Source organism: Saimiri boliviensis, chromosome 19 (genome assembly GCF_048565385.1).
Source record: "Saimiri boliviensis isolate mSaiBol1 chromosome 19, mSaiBol1.pri, whole genome shotgun sequence".
NCBI classification, from domain to species: domain Eukaryota; kingdom Metazoa; phylum Chordata; class Mammalia; order Primates; family Cebidae; genus Saimiri; species Saimiri boliviensis.
Genome location: NC_133467.1, coordinates 22,505,893 through 22,531,425, shown reverse-complemented (window position 1 = coordinate 22,531,425; position 25,533 = coordinate 22,505,893). Strand labels below are relative to the sequence as shown.

At 35.9% G+C, this 25,533-nt stretch overlaps 1 protein-coding gene across 1 annotated transcript in view; it reads left to right on the top strand.

Moving 5' to 3' along the window:
• MROH9 (maestro heat like repeat family member 9) overlaps nucleotides 1-25,533 on the top strand; it is a 44,933-nt gene that overhangs the window by 4,657 nt on the left and 14,743 nt on the right. The window contains exons 2-7 of the mRNA XM_039460070.1: nucleotides 4,962-5,041; nucleotides 5,646-5,781; nucleotides 8,012-8,098; nucleotides 11,279-11,383; nucleotides 18,103-18,238; nucleotides 23,664-23,776. Coding sequence (XP_039316004.1) covers nucleotides 4,962-5,041; nucleotides 5,646-5,781; nucleotides 8,012-8,098; nucleotides 11,279-11,383; nucleotides 18,103-18,238; nucleotides 23,664-23,776 — 657 coding nt within the window. The remainder of the gene's footprint in view (nucleotides 1-4,961; nucleotides 5,042-5,645; nucleotides 5,782-8,011; nucleotides 8,099-11,278; nucleotides 11,384-18,102; nucleotides 18,239-23,663; nucleotides 23,777-25,533) is intronic.

Genomic DNA, 25,533 nt, shown 5'->3' with positions numbered 1-25,533 from the left:
TATTTCTGTTTTTCAAAAATATATTGGCTACTTTTAATTATTTACACTTTCAGAGGAACTTTGGAATATACTTGTCAAATTCCATAAGAATTTCTCTTGGCATTTTGATTTAAAACACGGATTTTGTAGATTAATTTATGAATACTTCCTTAAACCATTGTCTTGTCATCAGAAACATGTTTTATTCCTTGGTACTTACTTGAATATTTAGTAAAGATTTTTCTTTACTAAAGTGTGTAAAATGTATGATATGGAAATATATTCTCTCAGTATATGGTTTGTCTTATTTTTCTTAATGGTGTCCTTTGAAGAGCAAAAGGTTTAGTTTTGATCAAGTCCAATTTATCATTTTTTTTCTCTTTTGTGGGCCATGGTTTTAGCGTTGCATCTAAAAAAAAAAACTTTTCTAACCAAAAATGGCCAATATTTCAATATTTTATCCTCTAAAGGTTTTATAGTTTTAGCTCTTACAATTTTATGTAGATGCAAGGTAAAGTATAAATTCATCTTATTACATTAACATTTATTGTCTCATTCTTATGTTTGTAACATAAAGTCTTATAGCATTGGCCCACAAGTTTCTAACTTTCAGAGCTTAAGGAGATTTTCTTCATGAAGTGGAAATATGATTAATTTCAAATGCTTTTATAGTCTTACAAAAAATCACATCCTCTCATTTTTAAAAGCCATGCAATGTAGATTAGAAAAAGAAAGAAAAGAGAAAGAAGAAAAGAAAGAAAGAACCACCATGTAAAGAGTCATCACCAATTACTATTTCAACCATTTCTTTAGGCCACAAGTCATTTTCTCTTAAAAAACAAAACAAAACAAAACAAAACAAAAAAACCAGAAAGCATAACTCATTTTATGGCATCCATTATGACTGAAGAAAAACACGATGGGGTCCGATTCTCTAGCCTTTGTCACCTGGATTCTTTCCCTAGAAGCCTTTAATATTTATCTTTATTTTTGGTAAACTGGAATTTTATAAAAATGTGTCTAGGTATATCTTTAAAATTCAAATATACTGGGCACTCACACATGTTTTCAATCTAAAGATTCCAGCTACTTATCTCTGAGAAATTATACTGCACTATTGACTGGATAATTTTTCTCTTCATGTTTTCTCCAGTCTTTCCTTATGAGACTCCTATTAGCTATATATTGAATTGTAAATTCTTAAGAAATTTTATGATTTGATGGCTTTAAATTTTGGAACTCTTCAATATCTGATACTATATTTTCTGTATCAATTCATCTATCAAAAGACACTTAGGTTGATTCCGTATCTTGACTATTGTGAATATGCTGCAATGAACATGGGAGTAAAGATGTCTCTTTGATATCCTGTTTTTATTTTCTTTTGATAAATATCCATACATGGGTTGTACCAATTTACATTCATGCCAAAAGTTTACATGCATCCAAGGGTTTTCTTTTTTCTATACTTTCACCAACACTTACTATCTTTCATTGTTTTGATAATACTTACCCTAACAAGTGTGAGGTAATGTCTCACTGTGGTTTTAATTTGCATTTCCTTGATGATATTATTATAATATTGAGCATTTTTTTTCACATACCTATTCACCATTTGTATGTCTTTTTTTTCCCATAAGTTATTGGGGTACAGGTGGTATTTGGTTACATGAGTACATTCTTTAGTGGTGATTTGTGAGACTTTGGTGCACCCATCACCCAAGCAGTATACATTGCACCATATTTGTAGTCTTTTATCCCTTGCCCCCTCCCACTCTTTCCCCCAAGTTTCCAAAGTCCATTGTATCATTCTTATGCTTTTGTGTCCTCATAGCTTAGCTCCCACATATCACTGAGAATATACAATGTTCGGGTTTCCACTCCTGAGTTACTTCACTTAGAATAATAGTTTCCAGTCTCATCCAGGTCACTGCAAATGCTGTTAATTCATTCCTTTTTATGGCCGAGTAGTATTCCATCATATATATACCAAAATTTCTTTATCCACTCTTTGATTGATTGGCATTTGGGTTGGTTCCACGATTTTGCAATTGTAAATTATGCTGCTATAAACATATGTACGCAAGTTTCATTTTCAAATAATGACTTCTTTTCCTCTGGGTAGATACTTAGTGGTGGGGATTGCTGTATCAAATGGCAGTTCTACCTTTAGTTCTGTAAGGAATCTCCACACTGTTTTCCTTAGTGATTGTACTAGTTTACATTCCCTGACTACCACATCCATGCCAACATCTACTGTTTTTTTTTTTTTTGTTGTTGTTGTTGTTGTTGTTGTTGTTGTTGTTTATTATGGTCATTCTTGCAGAAGTAGGGTGGTATCTCATTGTAGTTTTGATTTGCAATTCCCTAATCATTAGTGATTTTGAACATTTTTTTCATGTTTGTTGGCCATTTGTATATCTTCTTTTGAAAACTGTCTATTCATGTCTTTAGCATACTTTCTGATGGGATTTTTTTCTTACTGATTTGAGTTTGTTGCAGATTCTGCATATTAATCCTTTATCACGTGTATAGATTGTGAAGATTTTCTCCCACTCTTTGGATTGTCTGTTTACTCTGCTGACTGTTTCTTTTGCCGTGCAAAAGCTCTTTAGTTTAATTAAGTCCCAACTACTTATCTTTGTTTATATTGCATTTGCTTTTAGGTTCCGCTCATGAAATCCTTGCCTAAGCCAATATCTAGAAGGATTCTTTCAATGTTATCTTTTAGAATTTTTATAGTTTCAGGTCTTAGCTTTAATTCCTTAATCCATCTTGTGTTGATTTTTGTTCATATAAGGTAAGAGACGAAGATCCAGTTTCATTATCCTACCTGTGGCTAGCCAGTTATCCCAGCACCATTTGTTGAAAAGAGTATCCTTTCCCCACTCTGTTTTTGTTTGCTTTGTCGAAGATCAGTTGGCTGTTAAGTATTTGGGTTTGTTTCTGGGTTCTCTATTCTGTTCCATTGGTCTATGTGCCCATTTTTATGCCAGCATCATGCTGTTTTAGTGACTATGGCCTTGTAGTATAGTTTGAAAGCAGGTAGTGGGATGCCTCCAGATCTGTTGTTTTTGCTTAGTCTTGCTTTGGGTATGTGGGTTCTTTTTTGGTTCCATATGAATTTTAGACTTTTTTTTTCTAATTCGGTGAAGAATGACAGTGGTATTTTTATGGCTCTTGCATTGAATTTGTTTACTGATTTTGGCAGTATGGTGATTTTCACAATATTGATTCTACCCATCCATAAGCATGGGATGTGTTTCCATTTGTTTGTGTCATCTATGATTTATTTCAGCAGTGTTTTGTAGTTCTCCTTGCAAAGGTCTTTTAACTCCTTGGTTAGGTATATTCCTAAGTTTGTTTGTTTGTTGTTGTTGTCGTTGTTTTTCAGCTATTATAAAATGGGTTGAGTTCTTGATTTGATTCTCCACTTGGTCGTCGTTAGTGTGTGGAAGAGCTGCTGATTTGTGTTCATAATTCCAGTACCTGGAAATTTTGGCAAATTCTTTTATCAGTTTTAGAAGCTTTCTGGAGGAGTCTTTAGGGTTTTCAAGGTAAACAATCATATTGTCAGCAAACGGAGACAGATTGACTTCTTCTTTGCTAATTTAGATGCCCTTTATCTCTTTCTCTTGTCTGATTGCTCTGGCTAGGATTTACAGTACTATGTTGAAGAGGAGTGGTAAGAGTGGGTGTACTTGTCTTGTCCTAGTTCTCAAGGGACTGCTTTCTGTGTGTCTTCTTTGGAAAATATTTTATTCAAGTCTTTTGCCGATTTGTATTTGGGTTACCTGATTTATTTTTATTTATTATTTATTTATTTATTTATTTATTGCTATTGAATTGCATGAGTTACATTTTGGATACATTTTGGATATTAACCCCTTATCAGATTCATGTTTTACAAATATTTTATCCCATTCCATAGTTGCATTTTTAAAATTTTGTTAATTGTTCTCTTTGCTGTGCAGAAGCTTGAAGTTTGATGTAGTCCCACTTGTTTACTTTTGCTTTTGTTGCCTGTGCTTTTTATGTCATAGCCAAAAAATCTTTGCCCAAACCAATGTAAAGAAACTCTTTCCCTACGTTTTCTTCTAGGAGTTTTACAGCTTCACATCTTTCCATTTGTCTTTAATCCATCTCAAATCAACTTTTGTATATGGCATAAAGGTCCCATTTCATTTATTTGTTTGTGGATATTCAGTTTTCCCAGCACCATTTATTGAAGAGACTATCCTTTACCCACTGGAAACTCTTGGCTCCCTTATCAAAGATTAGTTGACCATATATTAATGAGTTTATTTCTGGGCTTTCTATTTCATTAGATTTGAGTCTGTTTTTATAGAAATTCACACAATTTTAATTACCTAATTTTATATGATAGCTTGAAATCATAACTGTGATACCTCCATGTTCTTTCTCAAGATTGTTTTGGCTATTGAAGGTCTAGTTCTCCAGTTTCTTGTAAACAAGAATAATACATTTTTAGTGGAATCCCTTTAATTACCACTTTAAAGATTAAATGGTTGTATTCAACAGCTGCACATTGTCCTGTAGTGGTTCTTATTCTATGGTGTAAGTTTAGCCATTTTTTTTTTTTTCTAATAAGACCTTATTTAAATCACCCAGCTGGCATTTTTACAGGCAATCTCCACACTGAGTAGATGGGTCTTAACAGTTATATTTGTGTATAGAAGTGCATCTGGTAAAGAGCACACCTAACAAAATGCTGTCTGGAAATGCAAATTATATAAGCATAGTGGTTGACTGTAAAAGACCTCCACTTAGGCAAACATACTATTGTAGATTTAAATTTACAATTTGGTCTCAACACTTCTAAGAACTCTTCAGTGTGTTTTCCAGTCCGATTTGGTTCCTTTAATCTCTGTAAAAGGGCGAAGTACACATGCTATTATGAGTCTCACTGCTCTGTAATCATTAATTCTTCTCCTTTTTTTTTTTTTAAATGGGGTACTTAGGAACATGAAGCTAGAAGCCTATTGGATGTATACTCAGGGCTGTTAAGTAATCAATCCGTGATCCTGGCCATGAACTCCAGGTATGATAAGCTATTATGCTCTCTTATTGCACTAACTGGATGTATTTAAAATGTTATATCTTTAAAAACATACAATTATGAAAAATAAGAAATTACTCCAAATTCCACCATCATAATTTGGCAACTATTATTTCTTTCTCATACTCTTTCTCAGTCTTTCTCTATTGCATAGACATGCAGATAATCTTTCCAGCTTTTGAGGCAAGCTTCATTTGCCATCAATTTGAAGATGCATCTCAATGTAAGAAATACTAAGATGTAAAAAATATATTATCAATCATTACAGAAACTGTGGCAGTAATATAGTTCAGTTGTTTAAGCTTAGCATGGCTTTGTGAAATTGGCTGGGAATGTAACTACTCTTTGCATTATTATGATTATGGAGAAATGTATTCTGATTTCTAAATAACTACAGATAATATTTACAAAGAAATTAATTCCTTTATATTTAAAACATTATCATTTTTAAGAGAATATTTAAGACTCATCTGTCATATAAAGCCAAAAGCTGAACCTCATTTTTGCTTATCACTAAGAAATAGACACTAAATTTTGATTACATTTGGTCTCTCATCATTAATAATTACGCCTTTTTTCTTGTCAGCTTTGTGGACCCCTTACGGCAGTTTGAATCTCAGTTGAAGAAAATACAATCATCCTTTAGAATGCTAGTTGCCATGCCAAGTCTTGACAAAGTAAAAGAAATGGGGAGCAGCAATGAGGACATTGAGGACCTGGAGGTAAAATTTTTCTTCCTTTAATCAATACAGGACATTATTACACATCACAGCAATCCTGCAGAATATGTCTCAGCCCGTTATAATCTTTATAGTCCTCCTCTTCACTCTTTTTAGTTATAATAGTCAGTGCACTAATCTATACCCCTGGACCATGTGAATTCTACAACCCATGGGATTTTAATGGATTCTATAGGATTTACAGAAGCAAATGGATAAAGATATTTTTGGTTAATTGGCTTAGCAAGAATAGGGAGTTTGCTGGCAAGTCCCTCAAAGAACGGAAAAGGAAAAAAGAAAAATGGAAGTAGGAAGAATCCTATAGTAAGATTAGCAAACATCTGTGGTCTCCATTTCTTTACCATGAATTCTAGCTATACAGTGAATTTGCTCTAAAAGCTAGAGAAGAAATTCATGGCATATGGTATAGGGTGAGGTCTCAGCATAGCCACCTCTCTCCTTTCTTCAGTTTGTGGAGAGAACTTAGAACACTCAGATGCAAAACTATTAGGCTAATTATTTCTTTTTATAAGAGCTTCTATATAAATCTCAGAGAATTATAGTCTTTTCTGCAATTGATGCAAGGTGACTTTAATGAAGAAACTTTCTCAGCTATATTCCTATATCCCTAACACAAATTTGTAGACTGCTAATTTTCCCAAATGTGCAATTCTTTTCCAACTTGACCTCTTCCAAATATTCCTAAGCAGCTACCTAAGAATACCCAGTGATACTTTTACTTTTTACTGCTGAAGACCACTCTGGTAGTTGAGAGAAGAAAAATAATTTCTGAGTTAAATAAAACCCTTCTTCCAATACTAGAAAGAAAAAAAATGTGTTGTTATATAACATTTCAACATCCAAATGCCCCATGTTTACTAATGTTACATATATTTTATATATCAGTTACTCACACATGGAAATTTCCAATGCCCACATAGAATACAATTTCCAGTACCTACATAATGTGTGGAACAATAAATCTTACTGTTTCCATCTATTTAGATATAAAATGTATTCAATATTTTCTTATTATTATTTGAGACAGAGTCTTTCTCTGTCACCCAGGCTAGAGTGCAATGGCACTATCTTAGCTCACTGCAGTCTCCATCTCCTGAGCTCAAGCAATTCTTCCACCTCAGCCTTTCAAGTAGCTAGGACTACAGACATGCACCACCATGCTTCACTAATTTTGTTTATTTTTCATAGAAATGAGGTCTCACTATGTTGCCCAAGCTGGTCTCAAACTCCTGAACTCTAGTAATCCTCCCACCTTGGCCTCTCAAATTGCTGGGATTATAGGTGTGAGCCACTGTGCCTGGTCTGACTTATATTTAAATATGATGTCTGGGTAACTTATAGTTGTCAGCTAAAACAAGAACCAAGTCACATCATGCTTAAGTCTTCTATTTAAAATCACAAAGGCCAAAAGTCTATTTTTTTATAGAAATATAGTAATTAACAGCACTTAAAATAGCAATTACTGTCCACTTCTATCAGAACTATTCAGGCAGCTATTCACAAATTACTGCTTTCAATAAACTTAAAGCAACAGTTAGAATAAAATATATTCATGTTATTACATTTTAAAAGACAATGGAAAATTGAAAAGTATATGTACAAGAATATCTCAAAGCATGCTGTAGAAAGATAATCTATAAACAGCGAAAGCAAGAGAAAACGTAAAATTTTAAAGGTGAGAATTTTTCTAAATGTTCATCATTAAAATAGGAAATAAAACTTTGTATAACTAGGGGGAAATCTATTAGCCAAGCCTATGTTCTTTTTGAAACTGAACTTAAAATCATGCATCCAATAAAAATAAATCCAACATACTGAGTTCTCAAGCAAAATCACATTTAAGCACAAACAATATTGAGAAAATACTCATAAGCACAGAAAAGCAAATTTTTATAAAATTAAATTTTAGCTTTTCCTCCTATAAACATGGTAGATGCTTATTACAAAAAAATTAAAGATTATAGAACACCACTAAATAAGAAATACCCATTGTCTTTTTACTTTGTGTATTTTTAAATATCTGAGATAATGCTAAAATTCTTTAAATGTTTGTGGCATTTTACAATTTGATGTTAAGTATTTTCTGTGTCACTCACTGATTTTCAAGGAATTGAAACCCAATTAAAAGCAACTTTTACGTAAGAAAAAAACTATAGACATTAGGTAAAGTTTTATCTAAGGCTGCTGACTGTGCAATGTCTCTGTGTTTCAGAATTTATACCAAAATATTTTAAATATATTTGAGTACAGTCTTCTGAACTTAGTATCTACAGACTTCTACAAACTACAGATCTTAAAGGTAAAGAGGAAATAAGTAGTTTTATTTTCTTGTCATAAAGCTAGTATACTTACTATGCTTCACTATTTTATCATTTGCTATATTTGCATCTCCTTCAAGTATTTGACAGCTGAAAGTTTTTCTTTATCACCAAAGAGTGAAATGAAGTCACTTCCCTTCATTTGAATTACAGAGGCACACTTTTAGGAATTTAATTTGGGGAGGACAGCATCAACAGGTACTTGAGAAACCAGGTCTCATACGGTGATACATGGGTGAACACAATATGAAGTAGCAGAGAATAGCATTATAGAGTACTATTAGCCTAAACTACCCTCAAGTTCACATAACAGTGAAACTATGCTGTGTAACTGTATGCATCCTTCTTCCTCATCAACTCAGGTGCTAAGAAAATGCTGAAATTCTATTTTCATGGATAGTACTGTATCTAAAGAAGACCTAACAACAATTCAAAACCCTATTTTTCACAACTGAGACCTCACTGCATTTTTTAATGTCCCAACCACAGACAGATGTTCTTCACATATATAGTCCCCACTAGAGACCAAGACTGCACCGCATGTCTTATGGTCCTCAATTTTGCATTCCTAACATGTTGGCATCAGAGGCCAACTGTCTGGAAGTACTGGCAAAACAGATTGATTTATCCTACCAGGTGCATCTATGAGTTGTACAAATCATAAATACAAGTAAAAAAAAAACTGTATTGGTATTTATGAAGGCAAAAATGAATGTGAAGAAAAATAAAATGTATTGGGCTCATTTGTGCCTAATTTGAGCCAACTTGTTTTGTGCATTTAAAAAATGTTATCCATTGGCTAGCCATATGCAGAAGATTGATATTGGACCCCTTCCTTATACCATATACAAAAATTAACTCAAGATAGATTAAAGACTTAAATGTAAAACCCAAAACTATAAAAATCCTGGAAGACAGCCTAGGCAATACCATTCTGGACATAGGAATGGGCAAAATTTCATGAAAAAGATACCAAAAGCAATTGCAACAAAAGCAAAAATTGGCAAATAATATCTAATTAAACTGAAGGACTTCTGCACGGTGAAAGAAACTATCAAGAGAGTAAACAGACAATGTACAGAATGGGAGAAACACTTTGCAAACCATGCATCTAACAAAGGTCTAATATTCAGTATCTATAAGGAACTTTAATTTACAAGAAAAAAGCATCCCCATTACAAAGCGTACAAAGGACATGAACAGATATTTTTCAAAAGAAGACATACATGTGGCCAACAAGCCTATGAAAAAAAGCTCAACATCACTGATCATTTAAGAAATGCAAATCAAAACCACAATGAGATACCAACTAACAACAGTCAGAATGGCTATCATTAAAAAGTCAAAAAAACAATAGAGGCTGGTGGGGTCATAGAGAGAGAAGAAGAAATGCTTATACACTGTTGGTAGTGTAAATTAGTGCAACCATTGTACAAAACAGCATGGTGATTCCTCAAAGACCTAAAAACAGAAATACCATTTGACCCAGCAATTCCATTACCGAGTATAACATATCCAGAGGAATATAAAATGTTCTATCATAAAGACACATGTACCCATATACTTGTTGCAGTATTACTCACAATAGCAAAGACATGGAATCAAGCTAAATAGCCACCAATGGTAGACTGGATAAAAATCCTGTAGCACGCATACACCATGTGATACTATGCAGCCATACAAAGAATAAGACTCTGTACTTTGCAGGAATTTGGATGGAACTGGAATCCATTATCCTTAGCAAACTAATAGAAGAACAGAAAATCAAATGCTGCATGTTCTTGCTTATTAGGGGGGGCTAAGTGATGAGAAAACATGGACACATATTGGGGAACAATAGATACTGGGGCCTAACAAAGGGTGGAGATTTGGAGGAGAGAGAGAATCAGGAAAAATAACTAATGGTACTAGGCTTAATACCATGAGTTTATCTATATAAAAACGTGCACATGTATGCCTGAACTTAATTAAAAGTTAAAAAAAAAGTTGTTATCTTCAAAACCCTTCACCATGATTATAAATCCTCCTCTTCCCCACCCATGCATGCTTTTTCATTCACCCCATGCCACTATCAGTAGCTTCCATTTATTGAATTAAGCACTGACTCCGTATCAGGCACTAAACTGAATATGTGGGGTTTCTCATTTAATCCTTAAAATAATCCGTTGAGGGGATTACTATTATTTCTTTCATTTTGCAGATAAAAAAATAAAAACAGAGAAAGGAGCAATAATATGTATAATGCTAATGTGTGGAGAAGCCCCTCTAACTTGGAAGCCTGTTACTTAACCACTTTGTTAATACCTACCATGCCTAAAAGCTCCCCTCATTCTCAGAAAGGGCTGAACCTCACTCCTGAAAAGGACAAGGCAGAGGTTGACCCTTCTAAGATTTAGAAACTCTTTCACCTTAGGAAACAGACATCAGTTTTTACAATGGGAGTAAGAGAAGGTGAAGAGGTTTGGCCAACCATTGACATAAATACAGCAGACCCTGACAGACTGCCTTAAAAAAGACTATTAATGGCGATTGGCATATGAGGCATATGCAGTATTCTTCCCCATTCAAGGGTGTAAGTGTGTCCCTGCCTCTGAGGATTAAGAACAACTAGAAGGTACAGCAAGACAGATTTGAATTAAAATGTGCAAGAACTTTCTCACCAATCTACCTCCAGTAATGTACTCTCTAAGTATGAGCCAGAATATTTGAGGGGTGAATTAGCAGCGGAATTCTGGAATAAGATGATACTGCAGATTCAGACAAGATTTTAAGTCTCTCTTAAAGCTGAAAGGCAGCTTGTCATTTAAAAATAAAAGGCAGAATACATACTTTGAAAGAAAAAGAGGAGGCAAAGCAGCTGATTATCGTATCATAGCTTCATGTTGAACTTTTCATGGTGCCTAACGCAGTGAGTATTATAGTGGATATTAGTAACTATTTTTAATATAATAAAATAAAATAAAACCTAGATACAGTTGCTATAGTAGATGAAGTAGTATGTTAGATGCTTATTGTCCGTGTTTTTGAGATAAATGTAGGTTCAGTGTGAAGTAATCAGGAGACTGTAGGAATGCCTGAATTGGTGAAGTTGGAGAATAGAGGAAAGGTTCTTGGAAAATGAAAAGTTCATGGTTCTAGGGTGACTTTTGTGTTTCCAACAGGAAATGCTCGTGTGGATGAGTGAAGATAGCTCATACCTGCAAGGCAGAATAATGATGATCATCAATAGGGTGTTAAGATTTGCAGCCTGGAAAGCCAGAGGACATGTAAGTCACAGAGTATAACAATGCCACCCGATTCTGAAGACTGCATTTCTATAGTGCTGCTTTCCATGTCTTGAGTCCTAAGAGTACTTGACAGCTCCTTGGTACTACTGTACTGGTAGGTTGGTTGGGATTCCAGAAAAGGAGTCAATATCCTATATGACTTTGTGTCAATCAGAACAGAGTTTCTCAAACAATTGGTTAAGATACATTATCCTTTATGCAAATAGCATGAGTATGTCAAAACCAGATTCTTGCCGACTCTGAAATTTTCTCCGTAGACCACAGTTTGTAATTTCATAAATTCTTCCAACCTTACCTGTCTTCTTACATACTTTTCCTAAAATAATTTGAAAGCCGTTATTTAACTATTTTAAATTTACACAAGTAATCCTCAAGTTTTCATTGTGAAACATGCTAGAGGTAGAGCATAAGTCTTCCTTTACTATCCTCTCCACACCAACCCCGTCCTTAGCCATGTCAGCATGAGGTGTGTCCTACCAAACCACTTTTAATGTATGTATCCACATATACATACACACACTGAAATACATAGCTTTATTACTTATTGTTTCTTACTAAAGTTATTTTACATATGGTTCTGCAATTTGCTTTTTTCACTGAAACAATACATCCTACAGATACTTTTGTCAACATATGTAGATTCATTTTATTATTTAAAATACAGTAAATAGCCCATGTTTTTGACATATTATGATCTGTTTACCTATTTTTCAGTTAATGGATGTTAAAGTATCATTTAATTGTTTCTGCTTCAAGCAATACAAAATGGGCATCTTTGTGCAAGTACATGAATGTGTACCTGGAAATAGTAAGATAATGGTCAGATAAAGAAGTATGATAAGTTAAAGTTTAGTAACACAAAATTGTCCACCAATTTGCATTTTTGTAAATATTAAAGGGCCCGTTTCCCCACACCTTCACAAACACTGGGATACAATCAGACTTCTTAATTTTTGCATTTCAGATGGAGAACAAATAGTTATCTCATAATAGCCAATATTTAGTGAGTTTGTCTCTACTTCGAATAATATTGTGGTCTGCCTTCTCAGAAAACCTATGAACATTTCGCTTTTGTGGATACTGTATATTCAGCCTCTGTTTCCCAATTCATCCTTCACAGTGATTTTTAAACATCCTCTGCTAATTACTTACCTGATCGCTGGAGTCACTTCAGGAGGAGAGATAAAAGTAAAGAGGCTAAGAAACATAAATTCATGATGTTATATTTATCTACTTTCTCCTGCTTGTACAAACAGTCCCCACATTTATTGAGATGAAGAATCTAGATTAGCTTTGTAATATATCTGAGTTTTTACCAGGTTGTTTAAACTCAGCTTTGGAACATAAGATAATTTACTTGCGTAGGGGATACAGTCCAGGATGTTCTTTGCATCATGCAGATTCCCTATTTTAGTGTCCAAAAGAGAGACAGAGTGGCTTATTTCAATCTTCTGATTCTCTGATCTTGGAAAGCAGCCTTTCTGTAACTTCTAAAATAGCTTGAGTTATCCATTTAAATGCCTAGAAGGTTCACCATTGAAAATTTTGCAAATGAGTCTTGAGATTAAGGGTATCTCACCACTCAAGACTGTTTTCTGCACAGCTCCTAAAATGTGTTATATACACAGCAAGTATTTGATGACAGTTCTTTGACTAGGGCCTAGTCACATGTTTCTCTCTGCATCTGATATATTCTAGTGAGTTCCACTCAAGTAGTAGATGAACATTTTGGAGTTTCATCTTCTATCACCTCCTTCCATTACTGTAGTAGAGTTTACTCTCCTATGCATACATCCCATTATTCAACTGCAAAGGAATAAATATGTAAACTCATATGTGTAGCAGAAAATTCTCATAAATTGTTAATTGAGGGTTCCTAGCTATAACTCAGATTTGTTCGAGAACTCAAATGGAATAAAACTATTACTCTGTTCTGCAATGTTCACTAGGTGCCACTAGGTGGAAGTACTTCAGCATTTTTCAGAACACTGAAACTGTCCAGAGCTAGAATCAACCACCTCATCACAATCAGGGAAGCATAAAACTTCATTGTTAGCTTTCTCTTTAAATTAATGTCTTATAAAGATGATAAAGCCAGTGCAATTAATGGGAGAGGCAAATATCAAAAAAAATTTTAATATTGTGAACAAATTAAAATCTAAGATTCCCACAACCTAGTCTGTGCATCTCTATCTGACACACTGTAGATCATCAATGAATATTTGTTCTACCCTTCTCTAAGTGCAGCCACCTCATTTGTTCTCTGGTACTGTTCCTACATTGAATAGACTTTTTTCTTCCTAATAACTCTAGCCTAGGTCCTCCAGAGTGTCACAGATTCTTGTCCTATTGAAGAATTCTATCATTTTTATCTTGTCATAAGTATTTTTAAGGTGATAATTTGTCTCACATGACTCATGTGTCCATCAGGGTAGAGAAACTCCTACACTCAAAGCACATATTTCTTTAATTAAACTTTCAACAGGCAAAGAAAGGTAAGTTAAGCATGCCAACTTACAGCATTAACAGAAAGATTTTTTTTCCTAGCTTTATTCCTTTGCCACATCAGCATTTTAAAAATGAAGGATTCCAGCTAAATCTAACAAGTTGTCCCATTGTGTATATCTCCTACTTATCCAGAGTCCTCACAAAATGATGGTAATAAAAATTTGTTAAAGGTATAAATACACAGCAACAAAAAAATTAATGAAGTGTTTTCAATGGGCTAGTGATGCCAGCAAATTTTTAGTAGACATATTAAGTAGAAGATAAAACCTGAAGGCTGGGCGCGGTGGCTCAAGCCTGTAATCCCAGCACTTTGGGAGGCCGAGGCGGGTGGATCACGAGGTCGAGAGATCGAGACCATCCTGGTCAACATGGTGAAACCCCGTCTCTACTAAAAATACAAAAAACTAGCTGGGCATGGTGGCACGTGCCTGTAATCCCAGCTACTAAGGAGGCTGAGGCAGGAGAATTGCCTGAGCCCAGGAGGCGGAGGTTGCGGTGAGCCGAGGTCGCGCCATTGCACTCCAGCCTGGGTAACAAAAGCGAAACTCCGTCTCAAAAAAAAAAAAAAAAAAAAAAAAACCTGGAAAGGGAAATGAATGGTGGGAACCCATGAGCCGTAAGACAGAAGTTAGCTGAAAGAAAAGCAGCTTTCCCTATAGAACCCTAGAGAGTGAGTTATGAAAGGCCAAATAATGATAAGGGGTGGGAGTCAAAGGCAGGCTGAAAACATATGCATTAATTTAAAGGATTAATTGAAAGCATATACAGCAGAACCTATGTTGTCTCCCATTCCTCTTGACACACATTGGCAGACAGAAGTTGAAAATTTTATTTTGCAAAAAGCATTGTTAAGTTCCCTGAGAAAAGATTCTTGCATTCTGTTTAGAAAGACTACAGCATGATCCCAGTCTCTACTCCTAGTTGCTCTAAAACAAAGTATACCAGGCGGCAAGCCTTGCTCACACACAAAACCCCATCAAGAGGCATTACATCCTTAAATAAGAAGCAGAAACCATGCTTTGTGAAATTTGGGGAAACTTTCCAAATAAAAGAGACAGACAAAAGTAAATAAAGAAAAAAATTACTATTAAAGACAGAGAGATCGCTCATGCCTATAACCTCAGTGCTTTGAGAGCCTGAGGCAGGAGGACTCTTGAGCCCAGGAGTTCTAGGCTGCAGTGTGCTATGGCCACATCACAGCACTCTAGCCTGGGTGACAGAGTGAGACCCCATCTCAAAAGAAAAATTACAAATAAAAATATTTTTAAAAATAAAAGAGATAATGCAGGGTAGAGATGAGAAAGATGTATGTACATGCCGAAAGGAGATATAACTAAAGTGAGCATGACCTAGACATTGAATAATTTTACCTAGTCACAGTGACACCATATTATTGATTTTCAACTTTTAGAATTAATCTATAAACCAAGTACAGGGAAACTGAAATGAGTTACTGAATACAGTGTAAATGCTATGAGCTCAAAAATGCAAAAATAAAAGTGCAGGGAATAGTTTACTGGTTCTACAACAAGTTAAAAACAGAATTGTCATTTGACCTAGAAATCTTAGATATATACCTGAAATAATTTAACAGTTGTTCAAACAAAACTTGTACAAAGTACTCACTGCAACAAAATTCACAATAGCTGAAAAGTGCAAACAATCTAAATGTCCATCAACATGTAAATGAACAAATAAAATGTAACATACTCATATGGCATATTACTAACTCAAAAAAAGGAATAAAGTTGTATACATGCTACAACATGCATAAACCTTGAAAACATTATACTAAGTCAAAGAAGCCAGGCACAAAAGTCTACATTTTATATGGTTCTACTTATGTTCCTATTCTGTTATTATGTTTTATCCTATTATATTCCTATTCTGTTTTTCTGTTCCATGAAACAAGAAACAAAAGTAGCAACATATTATTAAAACACAAAGGTAGAAGAATTAAAAATAATATACTATGATAAGTATGTTCTCTATTGAGAGAACTGTGGCAAAGTGGAGGGATGGAATTGAGACAGACAATGTCTCAAACTGATGTTAGAAACAGAAGCAAAGGTACACTGTTTAGAGAAATAGGAGTTACTTCCAGAAGCAGCAGCTGAAAACGTTAGAATTGGTTGCTTCTGGAACCTAGCACTTAAAACTATCATTATTGTTATGAAAAGGGACTGGAAAGGCCAGATCTACAAAAAAAGGGCACAGTAAAAAGGGACAGAAAACTCAGCAGGAATATTTAGGAGTGAATACTGAGAAGCTACTTTTCTCCAGTTTTTAACTATTTGCTTCTTTTTAGTGCTTGGGTATATTGTCTATAAAGGCAGGATATATCATACTAAAAGCTCTCAAAATCTTGTCTTAGTGGAGGGGTAAATGTGGTTGTCACACTTCTGAAGGGGCTGTGCAGGATCAGTGTGCTCCACAATCTATGCTGCTTTACTTCCTCCCTCAGCCTACCCTGGGTCAGGTCCCACTCCTGCAGCATGCCTTTTTAGTTGGTGACAGTAAGTGGAAATGCAGTCTAGGCAAGACCACACATAGTCTGCTAGAGACATACACCTAGATAGATCCTAACTGGCAAACAGAACAGAAGGAAACCACTAGGAGCTTCATTAACAAAAACATCTACGAAGAACTAAACTTCTAACAAGTTCCTGAGCAGGGATAATCAGAGAACATTTGAGGCAAAACCTGTAATGTAAGGTGACTGTAAGGCCAATCCCCTGTAAGTGGTGCTCAGCTTCAGTAAGTTAAGCTGTGAGAAGTACTCCTCTTCTCTCATGCCCAGCAGAGAGAGAAAACTTGCTCCTTTTTCTCATGCCTATACACAATGATGGTTTTTAAGATCTTGCCATTAAGTGGAAAAAAAAAAGAAAAAAAACTTGGAATACAAACCCAAAGAAAAGGACATCCAGGGAAAGAGGGCATTTTTCCCTAGGGCCTAGAGCCGAGGCACTACTACTGTCTGCTCCCAGATTCTCCTAAGCCACACAGCTGCTAAAAGGGGAAGGACCAGGCCACTCTTTGTATGGGTGGAAAAGAAGACAAGGAGAATATCCATGGAAGAAAGATTTATAAACTCTCTTTTCCTACTGAGACCATCACTCCCCACATCACAATTCAATTACAGCCTTGGCCCATGACCCAGATGACCCAAATCACTTCACACTTCTTCCTTAGGAATTTCTGTGTGTGTGAGAGAGAGAGAAACAGAGCAGGCAGGGAGTGGTGAGTTAAGCCATGTGAAGGGCAGGGAAAATGGGGCATGAAGAAGGTCAAAAGAAGCAGAAGCAGGCCTTGGGATCCCCCTGGAGTTTGCCATCAACAATTGCTCCAATCATCAAACTCTCTAGCTAAGAAAAGTAACCTTGTCTTGGAGGCAAGAACTATTTGCAAGCCATGCTGCCAGTTTACCAAGTCTACATATAGTCAGAGCCCTTCTTTGTCTAAAAAGACACACAAAATTGGTAAAAGGCACTCATACTTTCATAAAAACAAATGTCCTTCTACCTTTCCTCTTTTCTCTCTCTACTCCCTTCTCTATTTGGATTTGATCTAGCCAAGCAGGTCCATTAAGATGAAAATTAAATATTTCATCAGTCTAAGTGTTGAAGAAGTTGCAGAAGGAAATAAAGAAATGTTCTGGTAGTAGCTTTGACATCAAAAGCAAATGCTCTGCATTTTAAAAAAAGAATTTCCCTGAGAGCAGTCAGAACAACTTCCAGAGGAAAAGTCATAACCCTTAAGTGATTTGCAAAAACACCTAGTGCTTCATATGTAAAGAAGGAAGCACTAAAGGTTTCAGAAATACACATCCCACCTTACTTTTCCATATCTTGGGAATTGGCTACCTGCAAATGGCTACCCACTTCATCACACAGAAACTAACATTAGTTGAGTCACCATTATGTCCAAGTACTTTTCTAGAAATTTTTCTTCTTGTCATCACTGTTACCCCTTACTTTCCAAAATAACAGTTAAAAAGTGGAATTTATTATCATCTTTTCATAATGAGGAAATTGGAAGTCAGTAACAGAGCCAGGATTTGATTACAGATATTGTAAATTCTGAAGCTTATCTTAAAATCTTAGTCTGATTTATAACAGGATCAGATGCATGCAGACATTTCATGTTGGCTATGCATAGCAAATGCATGTTCTCCTTTGTTTCTCCATTAGACAAGTGTTGATGCTCCATGTTTGGGTGTCCTGGCAGCAGAGCTGTCTCTTTTGTGTTCCCATGATAATTCCTCAATTGCACAACAAGCATCATTGGGAATGTGTCATCTCTTTGACATTGCAAAATGTCAGCATGGTAAGAATGGTTCACCATATTTTCTCAGGATGACTAAGAATATGTTCCTCATTATTCGATTTATGGGTCCTGGGAAGGCTCTATGTTTGTAAATTTCTAAATCCTGCCCTAAGAGTCATAGCTCTACTTTCTAAAATGTATCTTTTAATGTTTTTAGCATTGTCAAGAAATTCTGGTAATAGCGTGGTTGGTTCTTCAAGATTTATAAAGCAACATGCTTACATTTCTTGGGTGTTAATGATGGGGAAAGGAATTGTGGGTGGAGTCAGGGAGGAAAAAGGAGGAGAGTTTACCAATGGGACTTTTAAAATGATATTTTTTTCCATTTAATTGAGCATCTGATAGACTACTTAGAAGATTATTTCTTCAATGGTGGAGAAAAATCAGCCAAGGATTAAAATAAATGCTGTTATGGTTTGTCTAACAAAGCATAAAAACAAGACCTGAAAGTATTAAGCTATCTCCAAGTAATTTAATTGTATTTTAGAATAAAGCCTAAAAATATTTGCATATTGCAGCACTGTTTATAATAGCAAAGAGTTAGAACCAACCCAAATGTCTATCAATGACAGACTGGATAAAGAAAATGTGGCACATATACACCATGGAATAACATGCAGCCATAAAGAGGATGAGTTCATGTCCTTTGTAGAGACATGGATGAACCTGGAAACCATCATTCTCAGCAAACTGACACAAGAACAGAAAATCAAACACCGCATGTTCCCACTCATAGGCGGGTGTTGAACAATGAGAACACAGGGACACAGGGAGGGATGTATCACACACTGGGGTCTGTTAGGGGGGCAAGGGAGGGACAGCGGGGCGATGGAGAGGTTGGGGAGTGATAACATGCAGAGAAATGCCAGATGTAGTTGACAGGGGGATGGAGGCAGCAAACCACCTTGCCATGTGTGTACCTATGCAGCAATCCTGCATGATCTGCACATGTACCCCAGAACCTAAAGTACAATAAAAAAAAATTTTAAAAAGAACATAAAGACTTAAAGGAGAAAATGTATAAATGTGTTTTAAAATTCTCCTCCTATGCACAAAGTTATAAAATAATACTTGAAAGTAAACTAAGCCACCACTAAGATAATATAGCAAAGAGTTATATATAACAAGCCAAAATTGAGATAAAATGGAATCATAGAAAACAATTCAAAATAAGGTAAAAAAAGAACAGAAAAAACAAACAAGAAAAATAGAAAACAAATAAGAAAAATTTTAAACCCAGTGATAATAAATGTAAATGTTCTAAATGCCCCAAGTGAAAAGGCAGAGATTGTCAGACTGAATAAAAAGCAAGCCTCAACTATATGCTGCCTCTAAGAAACTCACTTTAAGTATAAAACACAAATGGATTAAGTGTTAAAAGTTAGAAAATGATACAACATGTTCACAATGATAAAAAAGAAAACTGAAGTTGCTGTATTATATTATTGTAAAAAGATATGTTTTAGAGAAAAGGATTCTTCTTCCAGGGAAAAAGAAAGTCATCTCATAATGATAAAGGAATCAATTAATTAAGGAGATATAATTGTTTTTTAAATAGATTTAGGGGGTGCAAATGCTGCTTTGTTATATGAATATATTGAGTAGTAACCATCACCTAAAGAAAGCACATTTTACCAGTTAAGTACTTTCTCATCTCTCACTCCCTTTCACCTTCTCACTTTTATTAGTCTCTAACGTCTACTAATCTGCTCTGTATGCCCATGTGTACACACGATACAGCTCCCACTTATAAGTAAGAACTTGTGGTATTTGACTTTCTGTTTTGAGTTATTTCAGATAATGGCCTTTTTTTGCCTCAATGATCTAATACAGTCCGTGGGATGTTTAAGACTCCCATTATTATTGTGGGATATTTTGAAATCTCTCACTATTATTGTGTGAGAGTCTAAGTTTCTTTGAAGATCTCTAAGAACTTCCTGTATGAATCTAAGTGCTTCTGTGTTGGGTGCATATATATTTAGGGTGGTTAGGTCTTCTCATCAAATTGAATCCTTTACCATTTATGTAAATGCTCTTCTTTGTCTTTTTTGATCTTTCTTGGCTTAAAGTTTGTTTTGCCTGAAATTAGGATTGCAACCCCTGCTTTCTTCTGTTTTCCATTTGTTTGGTAGAGTTTTCTCTATCTCATTATTTTGAGCCTATGAGTGTCATTGCATGTGATATGGGTCTCTTGAACATAGCATATCACCGGGTCTTGGTTCTTTATTAAGCTTGTTACTCTGTGTGCTTTAATTTAAGCATTTAGCCCATTTACCTTCAAGGTTAATATTGACATTCATGGATTTAATCCTGTCATTATGATGTTAGCTGGCTAATTATGTAGACTTGTTTGTGTAATTGCTTTATAGTATTACTGATCTGCATAGTTCAGTGTGTTTTTGCTGTGGCTGGTACTGGTCTTTTCTTTCCATATTTAGTGCTCTTTTGAGGAGCTCTTATCAGGCAGATCAGTGGTAACAAATTCCTTTGGCATTTACTTGTCTAAAAAGGGTCTTATTTCTCTTTTGCTTAGGAAGCTTAGTTGGGCCAGATATAAAATTTTTGGTTGAAGTTTATTTTCTTTAAGAATGTTGAGGCCAAGCACAGAGGCTCACACCTGTAATCCCAGCACTTTGGGAGGCTGAGGTGGTTGGATCAATTGAGGCCAGGAGTTCAATCAAGCCTAGTCTGGCCAACATGGAGAAACCTCATCTTTACTAAATATATAAAAATTAGCCAGGCGTGATGATACATGCTTATAACCTGTCTACTCAGGAGGCCGAAGCAAAAAAAAATTGCTTAAACCCAGGAAGCAGAGGGTGAAGCAAGACAAGATCACACCACTGCACTTCAACCTAAGTGACAGAACAAGACTTGGCCTCAAAAAAAAAAAAAAAAGAATGTTGATTACAGGCCCCCAGGCTCTTCTGCCTTTTAGGGTTTCTGCATTAGTCTGATGGGCTTCCCTTTGTAGGTGATCACCCTTTCTTTCTGGGTGCCTTTAACATTTTTTTTCTTTCATTTTGACGTTGGAGAATCTGACAATTATGTGTCTTGGGGATGATCTTCTAGTGTAGACCTATGCAGGGGTTCTCTGTATTTCCTGAATTTGACTGTTGACCTCTCTAGCAAGGTTGGGGAAGTTTTCATGGACGATATCCTGAAATGTTTTCTAAGTTGTTTTCTTTATCTCCATCTATTGGAGGAATGGCAATGACACATAGATTTGGCCTCTTTACATAATCTTGTATTTCTCAATGGTTTTGTTCTTTCCTTTACATTTTGTTTCCTTTTTTTCACTCTATCTTAATTCAGAGAGCCAGTCTTCAAGTTTCAGTATTTTTTCCTTAGCTTGGTCTATTCTGCTGTTAATACTCACATTTGTATTGTGAAATCCTTGTAGTGTGTTTTTCAGCTCTATCAGGCCAGTTAGGTTTTTTATACTGGCTATTTCATATGTCAGCTCCTGTATCATTTTATTGTGATTCTTAGTTTCCCTGGATTGGGTTTTGCTATTCTCCTGAATCTCAATGATCTTCATTTCTATCCATATTCTGATTTCTATTTCTGTAATTTCAGTTAAATCAGCCTGGTTAAGAACCCTTGTTTGAGAACTACTACAGTCATCTTGAGGACATAAGCCACTCAAGCCATTTGAGTTACTGGTTCTTTCTCAGCTCTGCATGAAGATATTCCTTTAACTGTAGTGTAGATTGAGTATAGTCAGTAGACTTCTTTTCTGGATGTCTTCAAGGGCTGAGCCTTGTGCAGGGTCTGTATTTGAAACTGACTTCTCATCTTTGCTTTCATGAGTATGTTAGTGAGGTAATTTTGATGTTGAAGCCTTGGGGTGTGATCTGGTTGATGGCACTTAAGCATAGTGGTCAGTTGGTAGACTCTTGCTCAGTTGTGACACCCCTATATTTCCTTACAGTTGCAGCTGTGCTCCTTCTCAGTGCTCTGAAAGAGTGGGCTCCTCTCCCACTTGAGTGTTGGCTTTAGATTATGGCTTGGCACTTCTGGGATGCCCACCATAACGTTGGGGTGATCTCAAGGTTTATGTTCCCTTCTCAACTTGGAGACAGCAGAGAAAGGGACCTCAGCATTCCACAACTTTATATTTACTTGAGAGAAATGAAAGCAATTGTTCATACAAACACTTACTTATACATGAATGTTCATAACACCCTTATTTGTAATAGCCCCAAACCAGAAACAACCTGAATGTCCATTAATAGGCAAATAGATAAAGAGATTTGGGTATGTACATATAATAGAATAACATTCACTGGTAAAAAGGAACAAACTAATAATATGTACAACAACACGGATAAATCTCAATAGTTTTGCTGAGGGAAAGAAGCCAAACCAAAAAAAAAAAAAAGTGTATACAGTATGATTCACTTATATAAAATTAGAAAGTACCAACTTGAAAGAGAGCAGATGACAGGAAGTGGATCAGCAGTTGCCCTGGAGTCAGAGGATGGGTAAGGGGAGTAGGTGTGAGAGGTTACAGAAGGACATGAAGAAACTTTTGGAGGCAATAGATATGTTCATTTTTTTCCTGTGGTAATGTTTTATTGAGTATATAGATATACAAAAACTTAACGGGTTGTGCACTTTAGAAACGTTATATGGGTTGGGCACAGTGGTGCATACCTATAATTCAGGCACTTTGGGAGGCCTGGGCAGGCAGATCACTTGGAGACGAGCCTGGGCAACATAGTGTGACCCAATCTCTATGGAATATTTTAATTAGCTGGGCATTGTGACACGTGCCTGCAATCCCAGCTACTGGGGAGACTGAGGTGAAAAGATCACTTAAGCCAGCAGGTCAAGGCTGCAGTGAACCCTGTTTGCACCACTGCACTCCAGCCTGGGTGACAGAGTTAGATCCTATCTCAAAAAAGATAAAAAACAAAACAAAATAAATAAATGACAATTATATCTCTATAGAGCTATTTTTTAAAAAACAAAATCATTTAAAACTCACTTTCTCTGGAACTGAAGTTATCTGCACCTGAAGCTTTTGCTGAGCACTTCTGGCTTCCCTGATCTACTACTCCTCAGCATTTTTTCAAATGCCTCCAAGTCTACTCTCCCTGCCAGTAGACCCTCCAGCTTGGCATTAGCTTTTCCAGCATACTGAACTGTGCGTTTGATGCTCTATATGTATTTGTTATCTTGTCAGTGTATTTTAAAAGTATTTGTCCTTCATTCACATTTCACATGGACTCTCTTAAACACTTTATAAATCCTGGGTCGGTGCCGTAACATTTTGTGAGACTAAAGTATGAGCAGAGAGTTAAATAATCAGAAAACTTTAGCTCTCCAGAACTAGGCAGGAAAAGAAAATTGGAAATACTAATGCCATAGAAGAAACCATTGATCAAATAACAACCTTAAACTCTTTTGCTTAACACAGGGGATATTGGAGAAAGCAACTCTACAGACAGTAAAGGTAATAGCGTCCTGTTTTCTTCTAATGTAGAATTTCTTGCCAAGAAGTTTCGACATGACAAACATGAAATTGCTCAGGTAACTTAGCCCCCACTTTTTCCAGGGGCTTTGTTTATATGTATTATTATTCTTAGCAGCAATTTATTTCAACAAAGTTTATGTTGTTAGTATTTTTCCATTTCCTTTTAAACTCAGTGTGGTAAAATATAAATGATTATAGACCATTTCGTTTTCTGATTTTCATCTCTATTAATAATTATACCTAGTATTACCAAATATACTAATTTGCATTAATCCTTAGAGAAAGAAAACGAGGTATTTCCTAGTTACACTTCTTTTTCTTTGGCTAACAAATAGTTCACTATAAATGGAGAACTTCTGCTTAGTTAGAAAAATTAACAATTTACCAGTTAACAGACTTGCCAATACTATCATAATTTACTCTGCAAACATCATAATGACACTGTGATTTTGATTTTGTTTAGAAGAGCTATTAAATGAAAAATAAACATTTTAAAAGCCTATACGATAAACCTCAGTACCAAGTAAGTAGTTTTTAAACTGTTTCAACCATTGGGAGAACCGTGAGGCTCTACAGTTGTATATACTCCCTCACCTTCTTCAAACTACATAAGTTTAGCCATAAGCTCTAGAAGTTATACAGCACTGGGGCCAGGTTGGGCTGTCTAGCACCTTCCAGACACACACATTGAGCCAGTAGTTTAGCAAAACTTCTGGGGAAACCCTTTAGGCTAGCTCATCTCTTGGGATGGGAAGATCTAGGGTTTCCTCTTAAAACTACATGTATAAAGCAGTGTCTTCTTCCATGGCTGAGATTGGTAGAACTGTGGGAGGCTGAGGAGATGCAGAAGCAATACATCTAACATGATATAGTCAAAAATACTGCATAGATGTCTTAAATATGTAGAAGCCCAATGGTACCTCTTGCCAAGATCAAAAGTTATTCTTTCCCACCTACCCTCAAAAATCTCAAGCCTAGTTGACTACATTCATTTACATAAAGAAACCAAGCATCTGTTTGTTTACTAGCAAATCTTCCCTCATCCTTCCATCCTCCACCCCAGTATCCTGGAATTGAAATCCTGAGTACCATGACTGGACTAGTGAACCTAGAACCAGCAGTCTGCTGGGGCCTCTTCCAAGCTGTTCATGAGATTTATCACAACCTCTAGGTTGGCATCCTTGCTCATCTGAGTTTAATGTCCATAAGGTTTAAAAGTCCTCGGGCTTGGAGGAGGTGCCCTGGGTCCTTGTGTTCATGACCTGTTATTCATTTCCCATTTGGGAGACCAAATCAAGCCCAGCACTACATGCAGGAGCAGTAGCTAGAAAACCCAGAGGTGGGACTTCCAGAAGTAGTAACAGGTAAATTGAGAGGATACAAGGTTATAGCAAAAAGACCAAAAGGAACATTGCCAAAGATAAAGTTCAAAGCATGCAAACAGGAGTAGAAGCAGAAAGGTTGCTAGCCAAGGAAGCTGGAAGCAATGCACCATTTAACGGGAGGGTTGGACTGAAAAACAGTAACAACAACAAAAAAAATTGCCAAATGATAGCACTCTTTTTTTTTATAGAGTGGTCAGTTGTAACAGATGACACTGTCTTGCAAAGGATTCACAGAGAGCCACACAAGTGTCATTAACTAAAAAATATCAGAGAGAGATCCAAGATGGCTGATCACTAGCAGCTCAGGATTGTAGCTCCCAGTGAAAGCACAGAGAACGAGAGGATGCCACACTTTCAGATGAATTCTTGTTGCTCACGCACCAGGAGATTCCCAGCAGAGGAGCCCCACGGGTTGCCAGCACGACTCT